At 37.6% G+C, this 27,990-nt stretch overlaps 1 protein-coding gene across 14 annotated transcripts; it reads right to left on the bottom strand.

The window, feature by feature from the left end:
• Positions 1-487: 487 nt before the first annotated feature.
• LOC107220499 (heterogeneous nuclear ribonucleoprotein R) lies at positions 488-27,969 on the bottom strand. Of its 14 annotated transcripts, none has more exons than XM_046746462.1 (13): positions 27,354-27,969; positions 19,198-19,583; positions 18,579-18,686; positions 18,170-18,346; positions 16,389-16,524; positions 12,534-12,739; positions 11,990-12,139; positions 11,761-11,906; positions 11,545-11,663; positions 7,570-7,584; positions 6,856-7,004; positions 4,656-4,818; positions 488-3,560 (listed from the first exon to the last, which is right to left on the bottom strand). In XM_046746462.1, exons 2-13 carry the CDS (start codon positions 19,579-19,581, stop codon positions 3,316-3,318), a joined length of 1,998 nt encoding a protein of 665 aa, XP_046602418.1. In that variant the 5' UTR covers positions 19,582-19,583; positions 27,354-27,969; the 3' UTR covers positions 488-3,315. The 14 variants fall into 14 exon arrangements, with proteins under 14 accessions (XP_046602418.1, XP_046602413.1, XP_046602416.1 ...); XM_046746457.1 differs by lacking the exons at positions 16,389-16,524; positions 27,354-27,969 and adding exons at positions 15,522-15,657; positions 20,771-21,299; XM_046746460.1 differs by lacking the exon at positions 27,354-27,969 and adding an exon at positions 20,771-21,296 and having other exon boundaries at positions 488-3,557; positions 4,665-4,818.
• Between the last annotated feature and the right edge of the window lie 21 nt (positions 27,970-27,990).

A 27,990-nucleotide genomic window follows, 5' to 3' on the forward strand; every position in this document is an offset into this window, starting at 1 on the left:
GCTGACAGTTGGCAAAATATAACATGGTTTTCAAGTGATCAAAATATCACTGTTTTCCTCCTTATTACTGCTAAATAACATCACGTCACAAAATGCATGTTTGCAGGAATATAATATATAATATATTTTATGTATAATTAAAAAAACACGTCCTCGGGACAAAACCAGTACAACTTCTTTGACCCGAGGCTCGTACATGTGCCTGACATGGGTCAACCAAAATGTCAAGCCCGGTAGTACGCACTTTAAATTTTGAAGTACAGGCTGGGCTAAAGGGTGCATGACTACGGCGTTGTCATTCACAGTGATGCATTATCCTAAGTATGACCGCTTCCCAAGGCATCCCAGCTTCCACTGTTCGCCATATAAAAGATTAGAGTGAAAATATGGGATGCCTGTTTAAAAAAAAGGGTAGGGTCAATCGTATCGTAACGCTAGTACCTAGATCAGTCTAAAGTCTCGTCACTGCAAGTTTCGACCGCTTCACGTGTCATGGTCCCATTGCCCTAGTCAAATACCAGTCTGTAATCACATCTTGAGTGTATTCTTCTTTTTTTTTTTCTTACGCTACATTATGTATAGAATAAAATTTTAATCGACTCGGGCCAAAAATTTATATGTGAAATGTTATCATTCATCATGTCGTAAAAATCCACTCATTGTCAGTATAATTAGCAATATCATTCTTAATATATTGTTAATAATAATAGTATTGGAACATCAATATTATGCTTTTATAAATAGGATAGAAGGTAAACTAGTTTAGCATCGTGTTGTTTTACGCAAGATTTTTTGGAAGAGGGGATTTTCTCTCATTAGAATATAATCGTATAAAGACGTCTACCGAGGCACAGTAATTATTATTGTTATTACTATTTCTAATATTATAATTATTATTATTATTATCATTATCATTATTATCAATAATAAATGTAGCACCTCATTGCTCTACTGCGATAACAGTGTATCAATGAGGGGGGAGGGGGGTTAGAGTTACGTAAAACATTAATAAAAGTTAACAAGATGCTCATAAATAAGGGGGGTTGCGAGCAATCAACCTTTATCCAGACATTTTTCCTGTTTTTTTCACTTCGTTTTTTATTTCATCACTTAGAAGTGATATTGGTTATCCATGATACAAGCCTTACTTTATTTATTACTATTGGTTTGCATTTGTGATTTATATTTCAATACCTCATTTATCATGATTATATCAGTGAGGTCGAATAGTATAATTGTATTGTTTTTGTATGGATTAGAGAATGGTTTGCATTCTCCCATTTAGTAGAGAAGCCCCGAGGTTTTCTTTTCTAATTACTTATTTATGATTCCATGGGCTAATAAACTCGTACCTTGTGAAGAAATTGTGTATTGTGTATCGTTTATTTAATTTTTTTTTTTTGTTTTTTTTTTCCAATCATCTTTAATCCTTTTTTGTTTCATTTCTTTGTTCAGGGGGTGCTGGTAATATGTACGTTTCAATAGATTCTATTTCATCTTGATTTATCTCCAGAACAAGGGGGTTGTCTGGGCTCCAGGGACAGCGACCGACTATAGCCCGCACTTACAACTCTTATCAATTAACTAACAGGCTAACAATAATAACAAAGTCAACACCCAAAAGTGTGTGCTGTATGTGTTTCATGCATTGTATACACTGCGTACATTTATCAATCTATTTTCAATCTGTAACTACCATTATCAATTGAGTTTCAAGTCATCATCAAGTTTTCGTTTCCATAGTCAGATTTTCTCTACCGTACATATTTGAATTTTGCGGAAAATTCCGAAAAAAATGGCTTTCTTAATATTCTCTCACACGTTCAACTCTTTTTAATAACTTATTTATCAATCATTTCTCTTTATTCATACTTTCTAGTACTCGTCTTCCCTTATTAAATAGTTTATTTTATAAAAACTTTAATCCTTTTTTTTCTTTCCTTGGTGCAAATACGCATTTACAACAAATAAATATAAGATAATTTAGACGTATGTATTTTATATATTTTTCTGGATACTGTAATTGAAAGACCTAATGCACAAGAGGTTTTTTTTAGACTGTCTCGTCTCCACTTCTTTCAATACTATATAGCAATCTAGCAATCTCACTTCCTTACGTGACCTTAATTAAAAAAACTTGTGGAGAGATCGTTAGACAAAGGATTACTCCATTGGTGCATAACAATCTCTGCCTCTCACCAAATATGCCTGACCCTTAATAATAATAGTTTCACTGACTGTACACATTATAGACCAACAATAGAAGGTCTAGCAGCGCTTGGCGCACTATCACGCACACATACACACACAGACACACTCTACCTTTCTCTCTGTTCGTCTATCGCGTCTTCTCGTTCACTCTTCAATGTTACTTCATCTTAGAACCTACGCATCACGTAATAATTTGCAGGCTCCAACGAGTCCCACTTTACTTAATACGAGCCATCACAATCCCAATGCCAACATCGCCGACAGTTCTTCTTTTCTATTACTCTCTCATTTCCTTAGTTTGGCAGTAGTAAACAATGTGACGATGCAATAGTAGGAGTAATAGTAGGAGCAGTAGTAGGAGCAGTAGTAGTAGCAGTAACAGCAGCAGTAGAAGTAGTATAAGTATCGGTAGTGGTAGTTGTAGTTGTGGTGGTAGTTAGTAGTTAGTAGCAGTAGCAGTAGCAGTAGCAGTAGCAGTAGCAGTAGCAGTAGCAGTAGCAGTGGTGGCCTAACAGTAGAAGCAGAAGTAGCAGTAGCAGTAGCAGTAGCAGTAGCAGTAGCAGTAGCAGTAGCAGTAGCAGTAGCAGTAGCAGTAGCAGTAGCAATAACAGCAGCAGCAGCAGCAGCAGCAGCAGTAGTAGTAGTAGTAACAGTAACAGTAGCTAAAAAGTAATTAGTAGTGGTTGCCGTAGCCGTAGCCCCAGCCGTAGTCTTAGCCGTAGTTCTAGTAGCAGTAGCAGTAGCAGTAGCAGTAGCAGTAGCTGTAGCTGTAGCAGTAGCAGTAGCAGTAGCTGTAGCTGTAGCAGCAACAGCAGCAGTAACAGTAGAAGTAACAGTAGTACTAATAGTAATGTTACTTAGAATAGTTATATAATTAATTTAATAATAGTACGGGGTGGTTGGGTAGTCACTCCAGCGTAACATAGTCTCAGTGGCACATCACTGTACTTAAAAATCACAACGACGAACAATGGTGGTGGCGCATAGCACAGCGGCCTTGACGGCTGGTTGTTTCATTACATTTACAATAGTTGGTTGGTAATAATATAATAGTACGGATGGGTTGCGTTATCATTAGCTTATTCACTCACAGACTGGTAGAAGTTAGCTCCAGGATTGATAAGAATCTTGATACCATTGATGATCATCGTTGGAGGCACCTCCAACAGTGGTACCCCTGTCACCAAACCCAGTGCCACTGCCGCCGCCGCCACCACCATTCACACTCGCCAATCTGTACGAATTCCCCAATGGCTGTTGGGCGAGGGGCTGGTTTCCCCAGCTGCTCTGGAAGCGACGTTTACATTCCCCCTGGTTCTGGTGACCCCCGTCAAATTTTCGCTTACCTGCTGTGAAGAAAATGTGTTACATATAAGAAACTAGGTTTCACATTCCCAAGGAAATAGCATACTAAATTTAACACGGAATTTCGCTGAAATTGATATCCAAATAGTGTTCACCAAGGGGAGTAGTTTTTTCAACCAACAAGCAAAGTCTCAGGTCTCGTTGTGAGTGACACATTGTCGGATTCCTCTAAATATTGCCACACTTATAAATTAAGTTAGGTTGGATATTTATTTAATATTTTATATTTATTAATATTGGTTGGATAGGTCAGATGTGCCTTGGAGGGAAGAGGAGATGAGTAATTTACTATAAAGTAAATAATACATGAATCAACTAAACGCAATAAAATTTGGAACTGAACCTTGCGCCTGAGAAAGATTGCCGCATTACATAGCTTTCATCTCAATATATTGTAAGATAATATACTTCTAAAACTGAAAATTTTTCTTACAGAAGTCTCAAAGATTCAATTGCTTCGTTTGTATTGAAAATTCAATGCACGACACCGGCAAGTTTATTTGCTTCTTTTATCTTGATGTACTCGACTAATCTTTACCCCTGCGATTAGACCGACCAATGCTGCGATAATTTCCTCAGCACAGAGAACGCTTCACACCAGCTCATTTTGCAACAGCACCTTGGCAGGTGACAGTGCCCTGTTATTGTTAACTGAGGTAGCCTGGTCTGAATCAAATTGAATAGGTGAAGCTGTTCTGTGTTGCTAATTAATTTATTATCGAATGCTTCAAAAACTGCTTTAGCAAGAGTAATAAATTATCAATAGCTACGTCGTGGAGAATCGCCTTATGGCAATGGCGTATTGTAAGAAACATATTTAAAATAGAATATATAAATAGGAGAAGTGAAGTGCACTCTGAAAGCTGAATTTATAATGTGATACAATGGTGAAACGATAGTTTTTTGAAACTATTTAAGCAACATTGGTAAAAAGTACTTATAACTACACCGTTAGGCAAGCTAGCGGCAAATTTAGTAGCGACGAGCATATAACAGTTTGCAAAGTAATATAGTCCAAGTAGCATTAACTTAATTAGAATATTATTACGAAAAAGATGATTCGTTGTGGAGATACAGACCATCCTCACCTGGTAAACTTCCCTTGGCGCGGACCCCCCCACGAGCGGCTGGCCGCTGAGCCCCACGGGTCCCTGAGGTTGCGGGGTTGCGCCCCCCCCTGACCGGGCCACGGGCCTGGGAGCCACCGACCCTGCCACGTGGCATTACGCCACGCCCACCAGCCTGACCAAACAACACACACCCAATCGTTACCCCTCTGGTGCTTATTTCACTTAACATCATCATTATCTTACAATCAAAAGGTGAGGCACCCCCACCCCCCTTCCCCCCTTCGATCATGTTCATCTTTGTTTTTTTTACATTTAATCTTCGAAATTGTCTCCTTCATTGTAATTCCCCTCTTTGATTGGCTAATTCATATTGTTTACTGTGCAACACGCTGACATTGTCAATTTATTTTCCGTCATCAACTAGTTTATGTAAAAGATGACATTTAGGGCAATTTATTTGATGCTGAACGTGACACCCGGTTGAAAGAGAGCCACTTATGCGGGTGCAAGATAGAACGACTGCGTTAGTCGTGCTAGTGTTCAACAACAAATAAACAACTCTATCTGCTACAAGAGCCGAGATATTTCACCCAAGATTAATACTTTTTGCATTCAGCGTTAGCAGAGTTATCCAAATTTAAGCCAAAGCAGACCGGATTTGGGGTGAAGGAACTTGAAGCGACACAACTACTGCATTGGCAGCTAGATTATTGTTAATCAAACATAAGCAGAGCACTGTAACTATCAACTAATTCTAAGCGTAAGCAGATAGAGTATGCTGAAGCAAGCAAGAGAGTTTTAATTTAGATGAGTAGGGTTCTGGTTAAATACCAGTCAATCTACAGGGACATTTATTAGTTGCTGAACACGAGACCCGGGTGAGAGACAGCCAGATAGACCAACTGTGGCAATTGCACTTATAATCAGCAACGAATAAATGACCCTGTACATAAAAGTACATTTATATGTACATATGTCACGTTTTATCTCATTCCCTTTTCTATCCATGGACCGTCGTACCTTTGCAAGTAATTATTAAATGTAATATAATAAATTCTCTATATCATACATCAGTCTTGACTTTCTTCCAAGTTCCGCATGGCGTTATCCTTAACTCCGAATTATGTCCTTTGTCTGCAACCAATCTTTTCTCCTCACATGTACTATGTATTACAAATACGCAAATTGACCAAGAAGCTCACTGATTTGCAATTGATCAGATAATTGATTGACTGTTAATAGGTGTTAAAAATTATCCACCCAGATGCATTTGGAGAAAAGATCAATTTCAAGTGTTATAAAAAATGACATCGATGTTTCAATCTTGTTCGCACAGGGTGACCAATACTCCTGTATTTTGGATAACCCTGCAACTTGACATAAAAAAAATATATCATATCCGAGCCACGAGACGCGACGTCGCTCTACAGATAGATAATGAATCAGTAATTGAGGAATGAATTTTAGTTGAATGGAAGTTGGAAATGAGGTAAAGAAAGCTCCTTATACACTGCATTCTACCTATAACTATAAATTCACCTGGCATAACGATGGGTATTATTAGGCAATCCTGCAACACTGAAAAGAACCGCGTTTTTTTTTTTCCACCAGCTACAGAATGACATCTTTGTAACATCAATTCCTCTTTTTTATTATAAAATTATTTTCATTGCTTTTCCCGGCTTCACTTTGGCTGTAATTTAGAATGGGTCTACCATGGCTCAGATATGATTTGCAAGCAATTTGAGAGTGGCAACGTGTTCGGAGTTAGAAAACTTAGTGATGAACATTCTGGCGTTAGTTGACTGGGAACAAGATATTGGGAGCATGAGAGGGAGGGGGTGACGATGTGGTGTACAACAAATTATATGCCTGGCATTGTGTTGAACATTTACTCACAGATGTATCACACGTTCAATGAATTTTTGTAAGGAAAAAACGCCGCGAGTGCTGGGCGTTGCCCACCAAATCTGGATGTTAGTTAGAAACATTGCACCCCAGCGTTAGTATTTACTAAAGCTAGCACGATCGGTTAGAAAATATTGTTAATAATACTAAAAGGTGGATGGATGGCGGAGACAGCAAATTGGATGTACATAATATAGTAGGAATCCGCGAACACTGTGCCACAGTCAAACTACTGCTGATATCAAAGTAATATGATTCAAGAACGAAAACGACTTTAAAACCATTAAAAAAGGCGACCCACCGGTTGAGGCTGCCTGCCCCTCCCTCTGGCAGGTGGCGGAGGCGGCGCGTAATCGAAATAGTAATCTTCGTATCGATAATAGTCATCGTAATATGGATCACTGTAGCCACCTCGATAATCCCCATAACCGTAATAGTCGTAATCATAATCTATAAAAACACACATTACAAATAGACCCAAATTTAGCCACGATGTATCCAATTGGCAACTTATTCAAATAAAGTACATAATAAAGGCATGCCGGGAAAAGAACATTTCTAATATGCCAATTTAAAAAAAAAAAATTGACAGCAAAAAAAGAATTTTATTTATCAAAAAAATCACGATTCATCAAGAAACTTGGGCGAAACTGTAACATGTCATTATATCGAAACATAATTACAGTATCGCGTGTATTGATTGATTGAAAGCTGGCAGTGATCACTCTATCATCACCATTAGTTAAGAATCTATACAATACGAGTCATTGAAAATTTGTGCTTGTAATTACATATTACAGAGAATAATTTTGTTATAACTTAACTTTGATATTACACTGTTCCAATTAAAAGTAAGAATACAATTATCTGCAAGCTAAGCTTAAGAATTTTCGACGACTCTATATTGTATAATTGTACGGTATAGTAACTTGTAATGAGATTCTGATAATAAAGAGCTGTTACAAAAAAATTACCAATCTACGACATAACATACAACGTCAACGTTGCAGCTTACCTATTTCCTTGACAGCTGTAATCAGATTTTATAATTGTTGTGCATACACCTCCTGACAAATAGTAACATATAGATACATGACCATATTTTTCCCTGGCATTGTGCACAACACATTATCACTCAAAATGAATAAATACCACAAGGGCACCAGAAACGTGTGTACAAAACAAACTACACATGCATTTTTTTGGTAATTTGATAAAATACAAGGCTATGGAGGACGTCGAGTGTAGCGGGGCATGACAAGGTTGACTTTTTAAAAATGGTTAAAATACCTTTTTAACACTACCAATTCTCTCTGAGTGCAAGACTTCAGGTTTATTCTGTATATATTTAATCATAAGTACTTAAACCATTTTGTTTCTTCTATGGATATTGCGTAATACTTGAGTTGAAACCACAATTCAGAGGAAAAAAAAAATCAGTTTCACATATCAGTAGCAACTGGCGAAATTTGTGATGTACGTGACATTTTTTTTAACAATTTGGGAAAGTCAGTCTAGAGAATTATTCCAGCAGTTGCAATTAATTATTACTATTCGCTTGGCAAAACCTAATGCAGTTTAGGATATTGGGATCTTAGGATGTTATTGATTAAGGATGAATGTTATTCAACTTAAAATCATTTCAAATATTTCATATACCATTCTTCACCCAACAATCCTGGAACCAATTTTCGGTTTTTTCTGCTATTCTCAACTCTTATTCTATGTGACAAAAGATGATCTGCAAGATGTTAAATATTCTACTGTATTGGTCTTACGATTAGGGAGAGAATTGAGGAAAAAATTGTTCTCCATTTCTATGCATAACAGTTTTAACTTTGTTCGATAGTTTTTCTAACTTGTAAAGTGATAATTAAAAATCTAAAAAGCGTTGACGACACCAGCAAGTAAAAATGTCCGAAAAAATATCAGTTAGAGTTAGAGTAGTTTGTTCAACCCTGGAAAAGTAATTTTGTCGAAAAAACCATGTATTTCCAGGTTTCATGTCGGATTAATCCCATAGTAATAATGCCGACCAATAATTGAATGTAGATTCGGAAAAAAACATATATTAAAGAAAGAAAAAATTCAAATTTTCCAATTTGTTTAATCGTCACTCTTTTCGAACCCCATTCTACGAAATCTCGTTCTACTGGACGGGAAGAAATTTCGACGGAATGAATAAAACCTAATATGGTAACCTGGGTGAAGAATGGTGGATTGAGTAGTGTATTATAAATATTTAGCTTTTCAAACTTCAACAATTTTTTCACACTTTATGGTTTACCTATCATGCGCATAAGCATTAGGTATTTCATCAAGTAAAGTGATGGAAGACCCCAAAAAGCATGCAGGATATAGTTTGTGTGATGGGTGAGTTATGTTTACCAAAATTTGTAGGGTCTGAAAAACTGATTAGAAGTGTGAAAATGACATTCGATAATTGAATGAACGGTTTATACACTTAGTAATTTGAATACCTAAGTATATTATGGCACAACAAATGACTATTTCTTTCAATGTGTTATGAAAGAAATTCAATCACATTGCGCCCTTACATATTGGTATGAATTTCAGGAATATGACTCAAAATTAATGAATACTAGAGAATGTGACACAGATGTTAATCAGCTAATGTTAAACTTTGCAAAACTTATTTTTGCGATTATTCTGGATAAAAAAAAAAAAAAAAAATTTAAATGCTTGCAAAAACCACGAGGGATAAATTAGTGAATGAGTTGAAGCTAACAGTTAACCAATTCCTTATAAAATAAATTATGGTATTCCAGAACAGGCGGATAGTAAAACCCACGCCTAACTATGTCATATTCTCATTATCTCCTGAATAGAGAACGAAATTGAGGTATTGTCGGGCCTGAGTTATTACAAAATTTTATGTTTGAGCTAATCCAATTCAAAGTCTAATAATATGTAAGACATATGGAATAAAGATGAGTACATTCCCAAGAACTCTTTTCTCTCATGTACAAAATGTCAGATTAGCTCAGAAAAATATAATTTTTAATAACTCGGCCACGCAAATTAACAGGCTTCAATCTTGTTTCACCTACTGCCTGACTGTCATCATCCTGATATTTATACAATTTTTTTCCCAGAAGAACTCTGTAAAATAAAGTATCGACCTACTTCAGCATTTTTCTAATTTGATTGAAGCTATCGGTAATATGAACTTTTTCTAGTTACCTAATGACATTTTTACGAATAGTCCAGATAATTATTTTCAAACAGCTTCAACGTCTGACCCATTAAAGACATTGATCGCCAAAGAGCAAGCACCGAATTAAGAAATATTATAGGGGTCAGACGGCACGATATATGAGGTACCGGTACTAATAGTCAACCATTGAAACAAGTGTGCACTAAATATTACGTCCTTTTTCTACTTTCTAGAAAACAGTTTTGGCAACATTGAGCGATGATGACCTTTTACTATTAGACGAAACTAGACGAAATCCGCCAATTTCAATACATACGATTCCTTCAGGCATGGTTTCTTTAAGCTACCTGTTGCGAAACCACTTCTTTTATCAACCATTTTGAGTTTGCCTCCACCATAAGTGTAAAATGCCCGCTTGAACAGATACATACACGCGCGCGCACGCGCGTGCTCTCTGACGCTCACACTCGATCTTTCTCTCTATCTGTTTCTTGCCCCCTATGCATACTGTCAATGTTGATGAAGCGGCCCCCGATGTACCCATTGAGGGCATACCCATTGCATTTAGGGTAAGCTATGAAATCAACTCAAAGGGCAAGCAGGTAGCCGCCTCACCAAATCGTGGGCTTAAGCACGAACGCGCGCGTGCGATTGAATATCTATCATTTTTACAATTTATATATGTAAGTATAAATATAAGAATTAATAGGGAATTCTACCAATGATCAGCACAACTTCGATGCACCAGAAAATTGAATTTGTCACAATTTGGATGGTCCGCTACTTACTGCAAATTGAATTTTATCTGAAAATTGTGGGAATCCCATCGGAAACCGCATCACTTGCCCTCGTACGAACAAAAGAAATGCAATTACTTTGTGTACTGACAAAAATTAAGAGTAATTCAACTCAAATTTTATAGCAGTAATTTTCCCACAATTTTTTGTAATTTACAGAATATCATGACTCTATTACTAATCCATTATGATTACAAGTGAATTGATATTACCCTCGATGATAATAATAATTCAATCACCCATCTCAATTCCATTACAGATATGCCTAAGTAACCTTCGAAAAATGCTTACATATTCATTAAATATATTTATTTTAAAGGTTATTCTGCAAAACAATGAAATAAAGTTATTTCGTAAAAAAATTTAGGGATTTTTCAATTTTTTCTTTTTATTCAAAATGTAAAGAAAGGTACTGATTGAAGATCATAGTTGTCATTATCAAAGAGTATGTTCCTCGATACTTTCCATTGGTATTAATTTAATCAAACATATCATTTCTGGATGCCAGTTTGAAAGGGAATCGAAAGGTCACAGGTTAGCCATCTCTTAACCCAGATTATTCATAATTAAAAATACACAACAAACTATCAAGGTTAAAGCAATACCCGTTTTTAGTGGTTAGAAAATGTGCTGATAATTGGTGGAATACATCTATATACAGTCTCATTTATTCATTGCTGAACGCGAAACCCAGGTGGGAAAGAGCTGCTTATACGTATGCTTCAGGAACGAGTAAATAAACCTGTATACAAATACACATGGAAAATGGTTTTCAAAATTTGTTTTCAATGAAAAAGAGACCACAGGGTTATGGATTATTCAAATAATCACAATCAAATTAATATAACGACAAATTTCTGCCTTAATTAATTAGAAGGAAAGAAAAATGTCATATGAAAACAATATTTGCAAGTTGATCCAATGGCTGGACAAATAAACAGCGATAAATAGGGAAGATATTGGGCACATAAATTTTCAAATGTTAATTTTGGTTAATCAACTGCCCCCCACTTACCATAATCGCCACGACCCATGGCTCCACGTATACCAGCACCAGCGCCTCGAAGTCCTTGACCACCTGGGCCTCGAACTTGCATGGGACCTCCCATCATACTTGTATGAGACGGGGAACCTCTATAATTGATTTGTAACCACAGAGAAGGCAGTTGCAACATTATTCGGTAGGATGAAGAAAATAGACAAAAGAAAATCATCGGTTACAAAATCTTACCCGCCGCGAACTTGCATCATTTGCAGCATTCTGCGTTCTCTATTTCGAAGGATTTCTTCTTTTTTCTTTTTGTCCGACGGTGGTTTTGCTAGTGAAACTTCTATGTAGGAACCACCCATTTCTTTTCCATTTAACTCGCGCATTGCCTATGTGAAATCAATTTCATAAAGAATACGTTTATTTATTTCCATTGTATATTGTAGTAATCAAAATAGAACCAGAATATTACCTTAACAGCATTATCCCTATCTTCAAAATGTATAAAGGCATAATCCTTGATTTTTTTCACCCTCTCAATTTTTCCAAATTGCTCAAAAGATTCCTTCAGTTTTTCTTCTGAGCAATCTTGTGTTAGATTCCTCACATATAGTACTCGTACCTGGTGATGAAAATAAAAGTAAATTTCTTACGTAATACTGTTTTACCACAAGGATTATTTGTGAACCTTGTGTTGCTCATATGCAGCATAGAGAACACACCAGACAATTTGCGTACATTTGGGGAAAAAAAAAAAAAATTCTAGCGTGGTATATTTCTGTTTTTGAGTATCTAAAATAATCATATAATTATTTTTAAAGCAAGAAATCTATCTTATACATCAGTTTCACCTTATTAGTAACATGGTCACATCGAAGCCAGCATGGAAGTATTTGAAAAGTTTGGGATATGCCTAATTAAGCCAAATCGAGCCATTTTTTCACAATAAACAGATTGGGAATTGAAAGGTTGAAATGATATGATGTACGCATAAAGATTGAAAGGGAAATATTTACTTTGGACATGGTTTGCTCATCAGGTTCTTCCTGAGGATCAGCCCAATCAACTATGATGTCACAACCCCAGACCTTGATACGACCAGTGCCTAATCTCCTCTTAGCAAGAGAGGCTGATTTATGAGACTCATACTCCAGAAAGCAGAATCCCCTGTTCTTCTTCTTGTCATCCGGTGAGCTGTAGATAATCACCTCTGTCAGGCCAGCTATATGGTGGAAAATCATATAAAACATAGGTAAGGCTCGTTTTGGAACATTTAAAGTGAAATAATAAAACTAAAAAGAACTACAGGAACAGAACGGAAAATCCGCAAAAACACAAGATAACAGATCTAGAGAATTGTATCATTTTTGGTTAAAAAAAAAAAAAAAATGTTGCTTCAGACAATCATTTACTATGCTGAATTACTCAACTTTCTCCAGTATTATAAATTCCTTTGAATACAATTTGCATTGTTTGATATCATTCAAATGATAAAAAGATTGGATTATTCTCAAAATAAAAATATTCCAGAATCACGTCACTGCTGCCTAAATATATCAAACTCTATTGGACGAGATATAATATATCCGAACAATAGGCAATACCTGTTTCTAAATATAGTCTAACGGGGTTCACTGACTTTCGTGCTTATCCCATACATAAATATGTGTGCATGTGTATACATATAGTATATACACACACGCGTACCACGCATAGATACATATTCGTACATAACGTCTGTGCTCCTTTGTATAGGTATTTAGGTATAACAGATTAAAAAAATATCTTTGCAACTGCTACCATCCCAAAAAAAAAAAAAAAAAAAAAGAAGAGAACTTGGATTCGTATATGCCTATATTGAAGATGACAACGGACCTAAGCTAATCAAATGATTTTCACGTGAATATGCTACCAAGGTAGTAACAAGATTGCAACTGTATTAAGTGAATGATAAGCACGAGTGTCAAGATGTTCTAGCAGGTTGAGAATTGAAAGTAATGAATAGTGGAAGTCTGCCAGACATAGCAATAATCCGCTGTAGTTAGCATTTGTCGAAAACTGATTACAAAAAATTTCCCCGCAAGAGGAAATGCTGGCAACCTAAGATGAGATTTGATCTCAAAACTGAACAACAATATTTACTCAGCAAAGAGTAATTATTCAAGGTATAAAACAACGCCAAGCCATAAGATAGTCAAAATAACACTATAAAAAAAAATAATAATAAAAAAAAATAAAAAAAATTTCAATACCAATAAGATAAAATCACGATTGATCCAAGGTCCAACTTTAGTTTGGGTCAATGTTTTCTATATACACAAGTTTATTTTACTACTCTGCTGATAACTTTGCAATGTTTCCCTTATCCTCACGCTCATTCCCGTATACTGTAATTAAAGCATCTTGCAAATTTTCAAAACAGTTTTAGTATCAAGTCTAAGCACTTAATCCTAAAGAGATTTCTACATGTTTATAAATTGTTCAGTCTATCATTGTTTACATGTGCGTGTACGAATGTCTGAACATACATGGGTGGACCAAAGGCTAGCTTAGTATTCTGGCAGTGTGATGTACGGTTAGAAAAATAATAATTTGTTTGTTGGACAGAAGACTTGATCTTGTCACATATCTGATCAGCATAAAAAGAATCGTGTTATCCAGAAAGTTACTACTTTACCATTTAGTAACAACACACAGATTAGCATGGATACATCAGACAACTCGAGTTCAAAAAAAAAAAAAAGCAATGCCTGTGTCACACTATCTGATAAACTACGGTAATTCTCTGTACGACACTATACGCTTCTCCTTCCTCTCAGTTTAAATATAAGAATAATGCAAACATGAATTGGGAGACAGGTATATTCTGTGAAGATATATTGTTGTCTGATCTTAGTAATTTAATGTGCACGTGTACATGCATATACATCTTGAAAATCGTGTATGTATGCATAAAAAATGTATTCAGTGTAAACTCAGGTATTGGCCTAGTATCTCTGAACTCTTACCAAATGTCACATAATAGTATAATATTGGCAATTGAACACGTGCGCACACTTCAAACATGTATATCTATCACTGGCCTCCTCTCTGTGTCCAGACTTCGAAAGTTAGTGTGAGAACTTTCAAGTGATCATTATATGCATAGGGAAATGGATTCTGAGACAGCCAATCTTTTTGGCAAAGCAGTTACATTGGAAATGCAGATTCAACCTGCAGTGCGACTGTCGGCTGATCGCTATGGGCTGAATCTGCATTGCCTATGTAAGGACTTATTGAAGAAGTTAGCCATCTCAGAATCCATTTCGCTGTGTGTACATGTATAAACATTCAACTGATGAAAATGAATTACTTGTTCAATCGAACCTGAGTTGTGAAAAATCCTGGTATGACTTAGAATGTGACGAAGATTGAAAAGATTTTGATTTGCATAAAAGCATGTTGTAAATAATTTCAGTGTAAAGAATAGCACTTCCTAAACTTGTTTTATTAGTATTGAAATATTGAAGATACGTTTTGTTTGTGATTGCAACCATAACACAAGCTCTAACAATAAGAATATCAATGCACAGTAAATATCAAATGACACAAGTAACTATGTCAAGTATTTGAATGGGTGTCTATGCGCAAGTCTGTCCAACAATTTATTAATACATGGGTGTGAAGAATTTTTCTTTCATCTATCATGCAATTGCCAGACTCATAAACAAACTTGGGCAGGCCCTCTTTCCAAAAAATTTTCCATACCAGCTTTGAATAAATTATAAACTCCAGCATTTTTAAAATTTGTGAAATTTGGGGGATTTGATAAAAATTGCATTAAACATTGACTGGAGGTTAGAATGCGTTCCCAATGCTATGCAGTTGAACTTGAAACCATCTGGCGTCGTATCAACCGCATTAACCAACTGACTGGCTGACTGACTGACTAATTTAGACATTTTTCTCCCGATTGAACTTCTTTCAACCACTGCCTGCTGATTTAAGGGCATTTGTCAACTTACGTGCATGTTTTGTAAACTCTTCGAACAAGTCATCTCGGTCTCGATTCTTTGGAATATTTCCCACAAACAAGCGGTGATTGTTATAAGATACGGTAACACCAATCTTTTTGCCTTTCCGAATCTCATAATCATTTAGCTGTAAGAATAATGTGGAAGGAGAGAGCCAATTAAGCTTGCCTCTTGTGATTTCGCCTGCTTATCGGCTGACAGCAAAGTGAGGTATTGTAAAGTGATTCTAGGTAGTGGGTCGAAGGGAAGAGGTTGTGAGGAAGCTTTACAGAGGACTGGTGGGAGTGCCTGTCCGTTTGTTAGCGAGCCATACGCCCCCGCGGTCCACGTAGGTCTCCCGTAACCCCCATGCTTGGGGCTTAGTCATGAGTCGCATTTCAAGTACATATCAAAGGTGCGCTGATGCTGAATAGTTATCTGTGATATCGACTTGATAAATACTCCAATTGATTCATTTTTCCAATATGTATTGGAAGATAAATTGGCGAGGAAGCATAAACGGTGAGACAAGATAGTTGATCTGACCGGAAGTATGCAGGTAACAGTGGAGCGAGGGACAGTAAAGAGCAGGAAGCAGAACATATAAGTCAACTCATAACTCGACCTATATATGAAAGGAAAAGAAGACATGGACCAGAGAGGTGTTACTAATCTCACTAATAAACCGAGAGGCAAGGAGACTGACTAGAATCGAAAGTGTCACTGATAGTTCGATCCTTGGATCGACTCGAGTTTTCCATAGTTTCATAGTTCCATACCATCTACAACCACTACTTAAAGCTACCAAACTCTTATGTGACAGTACAGGTAGACAGGTAGGTAGGTAGGTAGGTAACACACGCCTCGAATTCACTTTACCTGCTAATTTACCAAATTCGTCCGAGATCTCCTCTTTGCCTTTTGACTTTGGTATGTTCCCCACGAAAAGTCGTAGATTAGGAACACTAATGTTTACTTTCAGACTCTTGCCGGGTTTTATTTCGTGATTATCGAGCTGTGGGATGAAGAAAAACACACACATGCCTAATTTTGTTTGAAAGAATTGTTCCATATAGGTGATAAATTACGACAAATGGTTAAATTTCGGAAATGGTTCAAAATGTACAATTTAGCGGACAAAAGAAACGATGGAAAAAAAAATGGCATCAATAGTTAGCATGGCGTGGTCCGTGATACCGATTGATTGGCATTCGCTTTATCGCTCGAGTCTTCACAATATAGGAAACCGGCGTTCACATATCATGTATCCTGCAAAGAAATTTTAGTCTACCAATTTTTAAATTTTGTTAGCAAAATTGTCACTGTCCAATTAGGTGAAACCAATTAAGTAAATATACCCCTAACCAATTAAACCACACAAGATACATTTTCTTTTTCCTCTATTTGTTTGTGTTTCTCCTTGTTTTTCATTTTCATTTCTTTTCTTTTCTAATCGTTCATTACTCTTTTTGTAAGGTTCTCCACTCCCAATTTTGCCCACTGAGCAAAGAGGAGAGCTGGAAATTAAACTTGATCCATAGAACGTCGTTAATACATAGTACTGGTGGGACAAATTAGATGTCAAAGTAATTAACATGAAATAAATGGTCAGGGACATATATGTATAAGAATGGCAAATATGTGGACTGTTCGCAGAGTAAGCATCAATATTCAATTCCACTTTACACCCTGTCAAAAAAATTGGAAAAAAAATATTTTTTAAATAATAATAATCATGAGAATATTAATATGGCCAGAGAAAATACGTACTACAGAGAAAAAAAAAGCAAGTAAGTACGAACACAGAACAAGCCACATAAAAAATAAAATTGTGCCCGTTCAAAATGTTTTCAAAGCATTATTTCTGGCAGACTGAAAATTAATCGATTCTTTTATTGAACTGTGTTTGAAAATCGTAGTACAGCAAATCAAAATCTCCGAATCACAATCAAAAGATACATATGAGAGGGCGGGATTATTTTGATTATACTTCATTGCAAATAAAAATTTTGAACTGATTGAACAAGTTCACGCTTCACTTGCTAGGACACAAGAGCCAAGACGAAAGCCGAAATACTAATGCTACAAACGTTTTGAACGAGAGCATGTTTTGGTAGCAATAACAATTTTGTAACATCTCTAAAAATTTTGTAAACAATAAATAAATAAATATATCCAATGGTTCCGTAGCGGCATGGTGTTAACTATGGGGTAAGAAAAATAGAGGTAAGTTGGTACACGTTATAAGAGTGGTTCTATAACAGTAGTCCAGGTAATTAAATATATATATATATTTAAATTGTTTATATATATTAAAATTGATTTGTCGAAATTGGTCATAGTAAAATATCTTTTTATTGATTGTTTAAAAAGTTGTGAAGTTTCGATCGACTACGGCCAATCATCAGGCAATAATTATTGACAATCCTATGAGCTTAACACGTTATTGTCTTGCTATGTCAGGACAAAGTTTCACAAAAGATATTTTACCATGACCAATTACGACGAATCAATTGTAATATATAACCACAATGGTCACTAACTTCAAAAGCTCTGTGTGTGTGTGTGTGTGTGTGTGTGTGTGTGTGTGCGTGCGCGCGCGCGTGTGTGTGTGCAGCATAATATATATGCACATATACGTATTATGTACAGTCGCATACCTCTCTAACTGCCTGTTGAGCAGCTTCCCTGTTAGTGAACGTGATAAATGCATATCCCCTGTTGGAACCAGTCATGGGATCCATCATCAGTCTCAAATCCCAAATCATGCCACATTTCTCGAACAATGGAATTAATTCATCCTCGTACATATCTTTTGGAATTTTACCACAAAACACCTAAATGAAGAGTTAATCAGAAATACAACTGTATTATACATATCTGTATAATTAATTTTTATTACAACCTAGTCTTCATATCTGTCAGTTGTAGAACTTTTTTTTTTCTATTGTTGGCAGTATGTCGATTACACGCACCACCCTAAACTTTCTAAACTGCAGATTTTTACTCATAGATTTTTTCTTCCTATATTTTCACATCATGTTTTAACTATTCATGCGAGATTCCTACCTCACAACCATTCCCTGGTGTGGGACCCTCCCAACCTGGGGGAGGACCACCGTACTTTCTTTGACCAGTTGTAACATCTAAGGAATACCCAGTCCTCTCTAATATCATCTGGAATAAAAAAAAAATCAAATCGGTACATATTTTATATCAACAATCAGTATCCCCATAATTTCATACTTTATCAAAATTGTCCTTATAATTTACTACAAAGTTCTAGAACTTCAATCATCTCCTACTGTGCATGTGAAGTCTGTAAATGTGACTGGCAACTAATTATTTCACCTCAAGGCTATGAAAGCAACCCACTTGGACTAGCAGGCCAGGCAGCAAGCTGCGAGTAGTAAATAAGCTATGGCTGTTCTGAGGGGGAGCAAAGTATATAGGCTTCTGGTGAAATCAAGTATTGTCTTTTGCATTAACAGATGGTATCGGTAGGAAAGAATCATTGACCGCATAGACAAACTACGACCCAATACGAAATCAGCCCATGGGATGGTTGTTTAAAAACTTTGTACGAATTATTTCAAGTTGAGAGTATTTGATCAACGTTGTTGCAATAATATTTTATGCATTTACATCAGCTGAGCATACATTGTTGATTAAAACTATAAACGTTTACCTTGATCTTATCCTCATCGGGCGCTTTTGGAGTTGTGCTAGCCCCAGCTCCTTGACCGGCGCGACTCTTTTGTCTATAAGTTTTCATGACACCGCATAGGTAAGCGGACTTGTTCGAAACGTGCTCCAGATTGGACTCAAGAAATTGTGTGAGTACATTCAATGCACCGTCTACAGGAAATTCTTTCAGGGCATCCAGAGCTCTTTCATCAAGGTCTACGTGAGCTAATTTTCCAGTTTTGTAAATTTCGTCCAGCTTTCCTGCCACCTTCTCGTCGAGTCCGTACTGTACGAGTTTCGCGTAGTCCTCCGTTCTCTCGATGTATTCCATTCCGTCCTTTGGTTGCTTTTCCTCCATTTTTAATTCCCCATTCCCCTCTGCCATAGCTGCAACAATGGAATCGCGCATCACGAGTCACATTGGTTCCGGCACTTGTAACAATGATACACCTAACCGCAACTTTTCATATGCCCGAGAGTCGGAAGACTCAGCCGGATTTCAAAAGGATTGTTTATTTCTTTAAATTAAACCAAGAAACGCGCCGTTGAATACGCTGAACAAACGTGGATTTGAAGCTCGCGCCTGGCAATTCCATGCTCGATTGCAACAACTGAATGATGACAACAGACGATAGTCGTAGTCACAAGATATCACTGTGCACAAAGAAAAGTATAGTATTGAATAAACGAAGAGCTGGAGAAAATTGTAGAAAAATATATACATTAATAAAAAATACACACACACGTTACGTATGCAGAGGGATATGTCTAATATCTGAAGATAAGGAGAAAAAAAACTGGTCGCATCATTAAAAATAGACACATGCCCGCCCCCCGCCCCCCTTCAATTGAGCCGGACCATTCATCGATGAGTCGACGAATTTGAACAAATAAGGCAGAGTATCGCACTAGGTTTTCCTTGCATTTTTCAGAAAAAAGAAAAAAAAAATGGATATTGCGAACCGCAAGGGGTAGCCGGCCGGCAAGAGGCTGCATCCCGTACGTCTTAAAGAATGGGATGCATTTCTGCACTCGACGCGTCACTTGAAAACAGCTCGCCGCGGAGGGATTATTGATATTTCACGGGTTAAAAAATTAATCATAAAAATATGAAAACAATATAGGTTCGCGTTATTGTCGACTAACACGGTTTTATTACCTCAGAAAATAACTGAACAGAATCCTCCGGTGAGGAAATGGCGGCAGACGTCAACGTGATCGCGTACTTCGGGGTTCACAAAACGACGCGCAAAGATAAGCTCAAACCCAGCGAGCTGCGTTGGCCATTTTCTTTTTACAAGAATCGCGGATTTGGATTGGCTCGCGCGAAAACTAAGAATAAAATAACCTGCCTGTGCAGTACATATGCAGTTTGCACTTGGCAAACAAGACGGCGGAAGATAGAACCAAGGACACTGAAATAATTTTCGGTCAGAAACTGGCAAATAAGAGGGAACAAAGAGCTATCAAAATAATTCGTACCTCTTCCGATGGAAATATAATTTTGCGAAATGAAACAATTTCCAATACAAAGCACAATGATCAAGTATATTAATTTTTTTTAAAACTCATACATTTAACGCTCATAGTCATTAGAGGTGTGTTGAATTATTTTATAACGAGAACACTACCGAGTTATTATAGTTAACACGTTGTATTATAATATGGTTTTCAAATTTAGCCACTGCCTTGACGTGCGATAATTTATTTTTAATTATTGTTTTTAGTTTGAGTAGATCCGCGCAAAAATTGCATAGAATCACAGTATATCGACGTCGAACCGATATTAAGTTTGATTTCACCAGTGTTTTATAATTTCGAGTAGGCACTTTGGTGTTGCAATATTGCAATGATAGTATGGTCCGGGGCACAGCGTAGTTTTGATATCGTAGAGTGCCTACATAGCCGCGTAATGCATAAATTGGACTGTCGCCGAGAGAACGGTGCAATGGTGCAAGCCCTACAAAACCAAACCAGTTTGCTTGCTTGCGCCCCAATCCGATTCAACCGTCTGCTTTTCCTTGTCTTGCTTCGCGGTTCGCCGCCTGTGTGAGTTCACGTCGGTAGGTACACAAAACGTGCAAATGTATTCGCGCCCCACCTTGTTGCGCGGCTTTATGGAGATTACACACACGAGCCCGCGCCGCGCCGCGTGTGAAATCTCGTCATGTGTGCCTGCCTGCCTGCCTGCCTGGAGCGACGAGTCGACGAGCCGGGGCCGCGAACTCGCTGTCTCATCTTACACATGCCCAGACGCGTCGCCATGCGTGTGCGGATGTATACGTATATGTACCAGTGCAGAATGTTCAGGTGTACGTAAGTACCTCGCTTCCCAAGTATGCGTGGATCGAGGCGTTGTGCACACTGCACCCGCGTCCTTGCTTGCTGCGCTCGCGTCTCCAGAGTTGCAGAGACGGGGTACGCGATGCGTATACAGTATGGGTATGATCACATACCACCACACGAGGGCCGCTGCAGATCGCATATGCATACGCGTGATCCAGAACCTGTTTCTTCGCACTTTTCGGCATTTCTACCAATTATTATCTTCATCCCCGAAACGCCGATCCGAAATTTGTAAAAAAAAAAATAACATTCTTTTATCGTTAATGGGCCGACAACGTGCGCAACAGATTTTTATTTAACGATAAATAAATCGGTGACGTAGAAACGTCATTACGATTTTACAGCAGTTCAGTTATTGCACTCGCCTCTTGTTCTTTTCAAGTCGCAGACGCGAGGCATTGTTGATTTTTAAATATGTTTTTTTTTTCATGCCGTCGTTGTTGCATCGTGCGAAGAGGTCGAACTATAAGCGCTTTACGCTGTGCGCACATTGTATGTAACATTCGTATCACACAGGATAGATGCGCCGGTAAGACGGCTACCTCCGGTAGTCGGTCACTCACGACTTTAGCCCAAAATGATGTCGAAACTATGCCTGATTTAGGAAAAAAATTGTATGCCTTCGTCATTTTACAATCTTTCCCAAGGTAGATATGACTTATATTTTGTACAACAATCGAATACACTAGGCGTTTAGCGCGATAGAAGAACGTCGCGTAGCAGGTTGCACCGTGTGCAGTAGTTGGGTACAAAAAAAAACTTGTTTTGTCATACATCCAAAGGTAAGCTCAATACAAATTATAATATTTCATGACACTTGGACCGGGTGATGTAGCATCTGAATACCTCGTATTTACGTAGAATAGTAGTTTGAGGGCTCTCATATTTTTATGTTAGAAATTGACCGACAGATTACAAGCGTAAAGACTGTACTCTGCCACGATGGCCGACTACTGATCATGATCGATTCGTGTATATTTCATAATGTAAACACATAAATCTATTTATTTATAGAGAAAAACATGATTAATATTCGTTGTCACTTGAAAATGTATTGTTATTTCGTTATTCCCTGTTACCCGAATTTTTCGATTATCTGAAGTAGGGCGGGTTCAAATAACTCGGAATAGCAAGGTTTTAACAGTAGCCATTAAGGATTTCAACCCGAATATGCAAGAGGCTAACACTTTTTCATACGACACTGCTGCATCCCCAACAACGCAGAAACGTGGTGCTCGTTAGCTGACTCTTTTTCATACGACACTGCTGCATCCCCAACAACGCAGAAACGTGGTGCTCGTTAGCTGACTGGTTGAAATACATACATAAATACGTTGTACAGGGGAGGGCGGGCCAAAATGGGCCCCTGGATAAAAAAAAAATGATTATCAAAAAAATTTCAAGATGACAATTATTAGTTTTGTTTTGGATTAAAAATAATTTTTAACGTGTCGGGCCTCTTTTGCCCTCCTCTCTTTCCTACATTAATATTATGCGTACCTACTACCATGAGCGGACGAAAAATATTACCCATTTCTTAGTTTCCCACGCATAAGTGTTCCATATGTATATGTACATGTACTGGACATGACATGCTGCACAGATACGAGAGACGTAAGAATTTGTAATAGTGAATCAGGTATCTACTACGAATATATTAATGTCATAAGGACTGAAAAGTTTTTCGAAGGATGAGAGCGGATGAGTATTAGTTCCGTAACAGTCTTATCTCCTTACTCGAGAACTTGTCTTCCGAGTATGGGAATTTTTTTTCTGCAGGTAAACAGGGGTGAACCTGTGGGGCAACAATAATGCCTGTGTGAGCTAAAGGGGAATAGAAGCTGCAGGGGGTTGTACCACAAACTCTCCGGTCGAGGTCCAGCGTGTGAGACGCGGAATTACCACGATAATACCATCCTAAATGTTATGTTCCATTAAGTTACAGCTTTGTTTTCAGGCCGAGCCTGAAATTCAGTCTTGTTTCGAAGTCTTGTAACAATATTATACGTACTCGTATGCAGAGTAGGTACGATATTTGAATTTGCGAGTTCTCACCAATCTAACGTAATGCTTCTTGTTTGAAAGATCGCCAGAATTCAGTTGCCCAAGTCGGCGTGCATATAATTATAATATTGGACGCCTATGTACAGATCATAGATATGATAATAATAATACTCTTTAACGTGGAGCCCGTCGTATCTGCACGACAGCGCCAGGACAAGCTGGACAATAATCACACGTTATAATTCCCCTTTTGACCTCACTGTCAAATCATGATTTTTTCCGAAAACAATTATAACGGATTGTTATAACGGTTTTTGTATTATCATCGCGTAAGAATTAGCGCCGTGGTACGAGTGGCAAATTTTTATGTTCCCAAGATTGAATAACAGATTTAGCATATAAATTATGGAAATTTATGAGTCAATGATCTTGAATTGTTGATCGGTATCAATTTGTTGTGCTACAGACCGAAAAGTTTTTCGAGTTTGACTCTAACTGTTTGCTTTCACTCCAGACGGCACAGGGTGAAGATAAAAAATATTTACAAATCAGTGATTATTTATTATTATTATAAACGCAGACATTGGAGTGCAGGTCCTTATTCGGGGTGTAGAAGAACTTTTTCCATGCCGCCCCCAAATTGACTTCAAATAATTGGAAAAGGATTCCCTAATTTTTCAGATCTTTATCTCAACTCCTTATGCTGTCCCACGAGGCTTTTATTTCGCCGTAAGAATATCATTGGATTTCGTGATCACTTTCTACTTTATTTTTTTTCACCGCCAACTTTCATGGGAAAAATCTGAATCAAACGGGGATTTATCAAGTATAATGAACTCTTTGAGGATATCTGAAAATAATTGAAAAATGAAGCTATCAGAAAGAAAAAATATTCTCAACAAGAGTTGATTATACTTGATAAATTCCCGTTTGACATTCATTGTCAGATTCTTCCCATGAAAATTGCCGTAAAAAATCAAGCATTAGTAATGGTCAAAATAAATGATATTTCAGTCGTTCGGTAAGTACCGACTATATAGTATTCTTTTAACTTCATACACGACACACCCGCAGACCCGGTATGAATGATACGTAGCTTGTCGGATTTTTAACACTTCTCAGATGGGTAACATGTCGCCACGGTAAGGATCCAACAAGCTGAGCAACGTGCGTACTTATGTATATATGCCTATATAGTGCATATATGTATATATATATATATATATATATATATATATATATATAATATATAGGTATTATAGGTACCTTTATATATATATATACAGCGCACGCATTAGGTATACAATATCACCGTGCGAACTCGGTACACCGGACGTCATACACGAGCAGCGTTGACGATTGTGCATTGTTATCTGCCCGCAGCTGTTGCGCCTGGTATGAGTTATTCAAATTCGGTACTAATACGCGCGAAATTCGTGTTTCTTACCGTGAGCCGGTCCCACAAGTTCATACATTTGGCAAATACCTATGCTGTGAGGTTTCGGTGAAGTGGGCTCCTCGAGCTTGTACAATAATGGGACCAACTTACAACGCATAGCGTGGCGCAACACGAAAGTCCGTAGAACGGTCCAAAGGGCTCGTTTCACAGCATCCTCATTGTGTTAATATCTGCATGATTTATCGAATACTATAAGAAAAAACCACAGACTGTCAATTAGGATGCGTGTTTTATCAACATGGAGTTCAAGAACGATATAACAAGTAAACGTTTTGCCAATTCAATGATTTTGCCAATTTTTCAGATTCCCTTTCCGGCAACGTTATACTAATTTTGCCACCTCAAATTTCTTTTACGATGTTTCTTCCCGCATCAGTTGATGCAAACGTTTATCAAGTACACATGAATGAAAGTTTAGCATCAGCCAGCTACGGCGAAAATTTTCTTAGATGTGGAATGCCAGTAAGATGCGTTATACCTAATTGGAGAAGGAAACAAAGAACAAAGAAACAGTCTATTTTCCGTACAATGTAAACCTACATATCCGAATACTGCTAGAGCGGAGAAAAACTTGAATCGTTTCAATGAAGAAATAATATATTGTGTAACAAGAAGGAAAACTTGGTATTTCCGGGCCGACGCGAGTATAAGGAGTAACCGCAAAAACCCCCCTTTTTTCGCCCCTTTTTGCGTAGTGTGTAGCAAGAACGGGGAAGGTCGTACAGAGGTCTCCGTGGGCTTAAATTAATCGTCATCAAAAATGTATGTGAACATATTTCGATTTTTTTCGATTTTGGGCGACTTACCCCTATTTTGGGGGTGAAGTATGTTTCACCCCCACGCTAGGGGTGTTTTTCCCTTTGAAGATATTTGGAAGAATATTCTTGATATTACTCCTGCCATGTGGAATTCCGCCAATTTCTCCCCAGATTATGTCGACCATTTTTGATTTTTCTTGTACTGAGGGTGGTTTTCACCCCCTGGGAAGGGTAGTTCTGAAATAAAAATGGTTCAAATCATCTCCATATGAATATAGAAAGTCAAATGATCCATTTTTTGAAGTCAGGTCTATAATCCTTAGGGTAGTAATAGTGATTTGAGTTTGCTTCGTGGTAGCTCAAAAATGCAAAGTTCTGACATACTTCACCCCCAAAATAGGGGTAAGTCGCGCAAAATCGAAAAAAATCGAAATATGCTCACCTACATTTTCGATGACGATTAATTTAAGCCCACGGAGACCTCTGTACGACCTTCCTCGTGCTTGCTACACACTACGCAAAAAGGGCGAATTTTACGGTCACTCTTTGCAATATGAGTCCTAGACGAGCCGAAGAGGAATATTGCAAATACGCGAGGCGAAAAGACCGTTGCATCCGATTCTTTGTATAACAAGAGTGTGTTACGCGTTTTTTCACGAAGTTGTTTGCAACAGCGCATATGCGTGCAGTACAGAAAAACCACTTCTAATCCTAGGAATTAAAATAGTCTTCTCTTTACTCCGGCGTATAACGTGCATTCGCAAACTCACTTTACCGTCATGAAAACGGGTACTTTGTGTACGGGAAAATACGCATGAAAAAACGTGTTAACATGCTCGTGTTACGTAAAGACCCATCACACGTACGTGAGGATCCAGACAGAACTAATATCGGTTTCGTAAGTTTGACGCATTCCGATATAAGCTCAATAATACTTCTTACATTCTGTTTGAGAAAATAGACAACACCCTGCAAATTCATAGGGGATCTTATCCCAAAATTTTTTTTTGGGACGGTGTATATAGGTATACAAACTGTATTACCGCTGTATATCCCTAAATACTCTATAATAAAAAATTAGGACCGGATATCACGTGAATTTCTAGTGAATAATCTTTTAAAGACTAAATTTGAAGGTTTCGGTCAGATAGTATGTCAAAAAACGTATGTCACGATGTACTTTCAACTCGTGGAGTCAATCAGATAATCCGAGACGTAATCTTTATTTTCAGATCCTCGGTTACAGAGCTCGATAATTTTTCCTACTCTCATCTTTGTTCCGAGAGTAAAATGTTCAGATGTTTAAGAATGGCATTACTGTATAATAGAAGATTGATTATCCGAATCAATGGAGCTCGAGCCCAGTTCGAAATAACGAAAATTCTTTTAACGGACCAGTAATATGTTAGATGAAACGATATTGCATGGTAAAGCATATTAGAAACATGCCTCACGCACAATTACATTATTTTTATACTGCACACATTGTGTGCTTTAATCCACGCCAACTACCTTTACCTGTGTTAAGTTAGTTAAAATATCGTTAATTTTAATACTAGACTGAATAAACCTTCTCTGATATCTTCTTACCCAACGCCTTGGTTATTCATTTCGTGATTTCGGGCCTTCATTCGGATAAAATAGGCCGTTAGCCGTGGTTCGGATAGTCGAGGTTCTACTGTATTTCACTTTAACAACGATTATTTAATCAACCGACAGTGATAGCTGTATATCGACGACTCCGAATACTTTCGATAGTGATTTTTGAGTTCATGAAATATACGTCCACCACTACTGGAACTCGTTCAAATCTTTCGACAATTTTTCGTGGCCGTTGAAATTTTGGTTCTTCAACGCCAGTATGACGAGCCATGCGTTCTTACGACTCCTAGTAGTTGGCTCGCTGCATTTCTCTCCGTTGTCAAACGTGTCAGCGAAACTCCATGTTGATTTACAGAGAGTACCAAGAGATGATCTTCGAGAGGACGGGTGCCACTGCCGTCTTCAGAACTTCTTACGGGTTGAAAAAATAAGTTACCAGGGAGCGCTTACTGAATCTGCGCTGTATGGGGTACAGCCGACACTTGTTGCTTCGCGAAGACCACGCCTGTTGTTATGAATCATTATTTCGCGATCCTGACTTCGGAAACCATGCGTAGGCACTTTGTACTAACACGAGTATAAAATTCAAGCTTGATTACTCTGTACGTAGGTATGTATTATGATT

This window comes from Neodiprion lecontei, chromosome 1 (genome assembly GCF_021901455.1).
Source record: "Neodiprion lecontei isolate iyNeoLeco1 chromosome 1, iyNeoLeco1.1, whole genome shotgun sequence".
Classification (NCBI taxonomy): domain Eukaryota; kingdom Metazoa; phylum Arthropoda; class Insecta; order Hymenoptera; family Diprionidae; genus Neodiprion; species Neodiprion lecontei.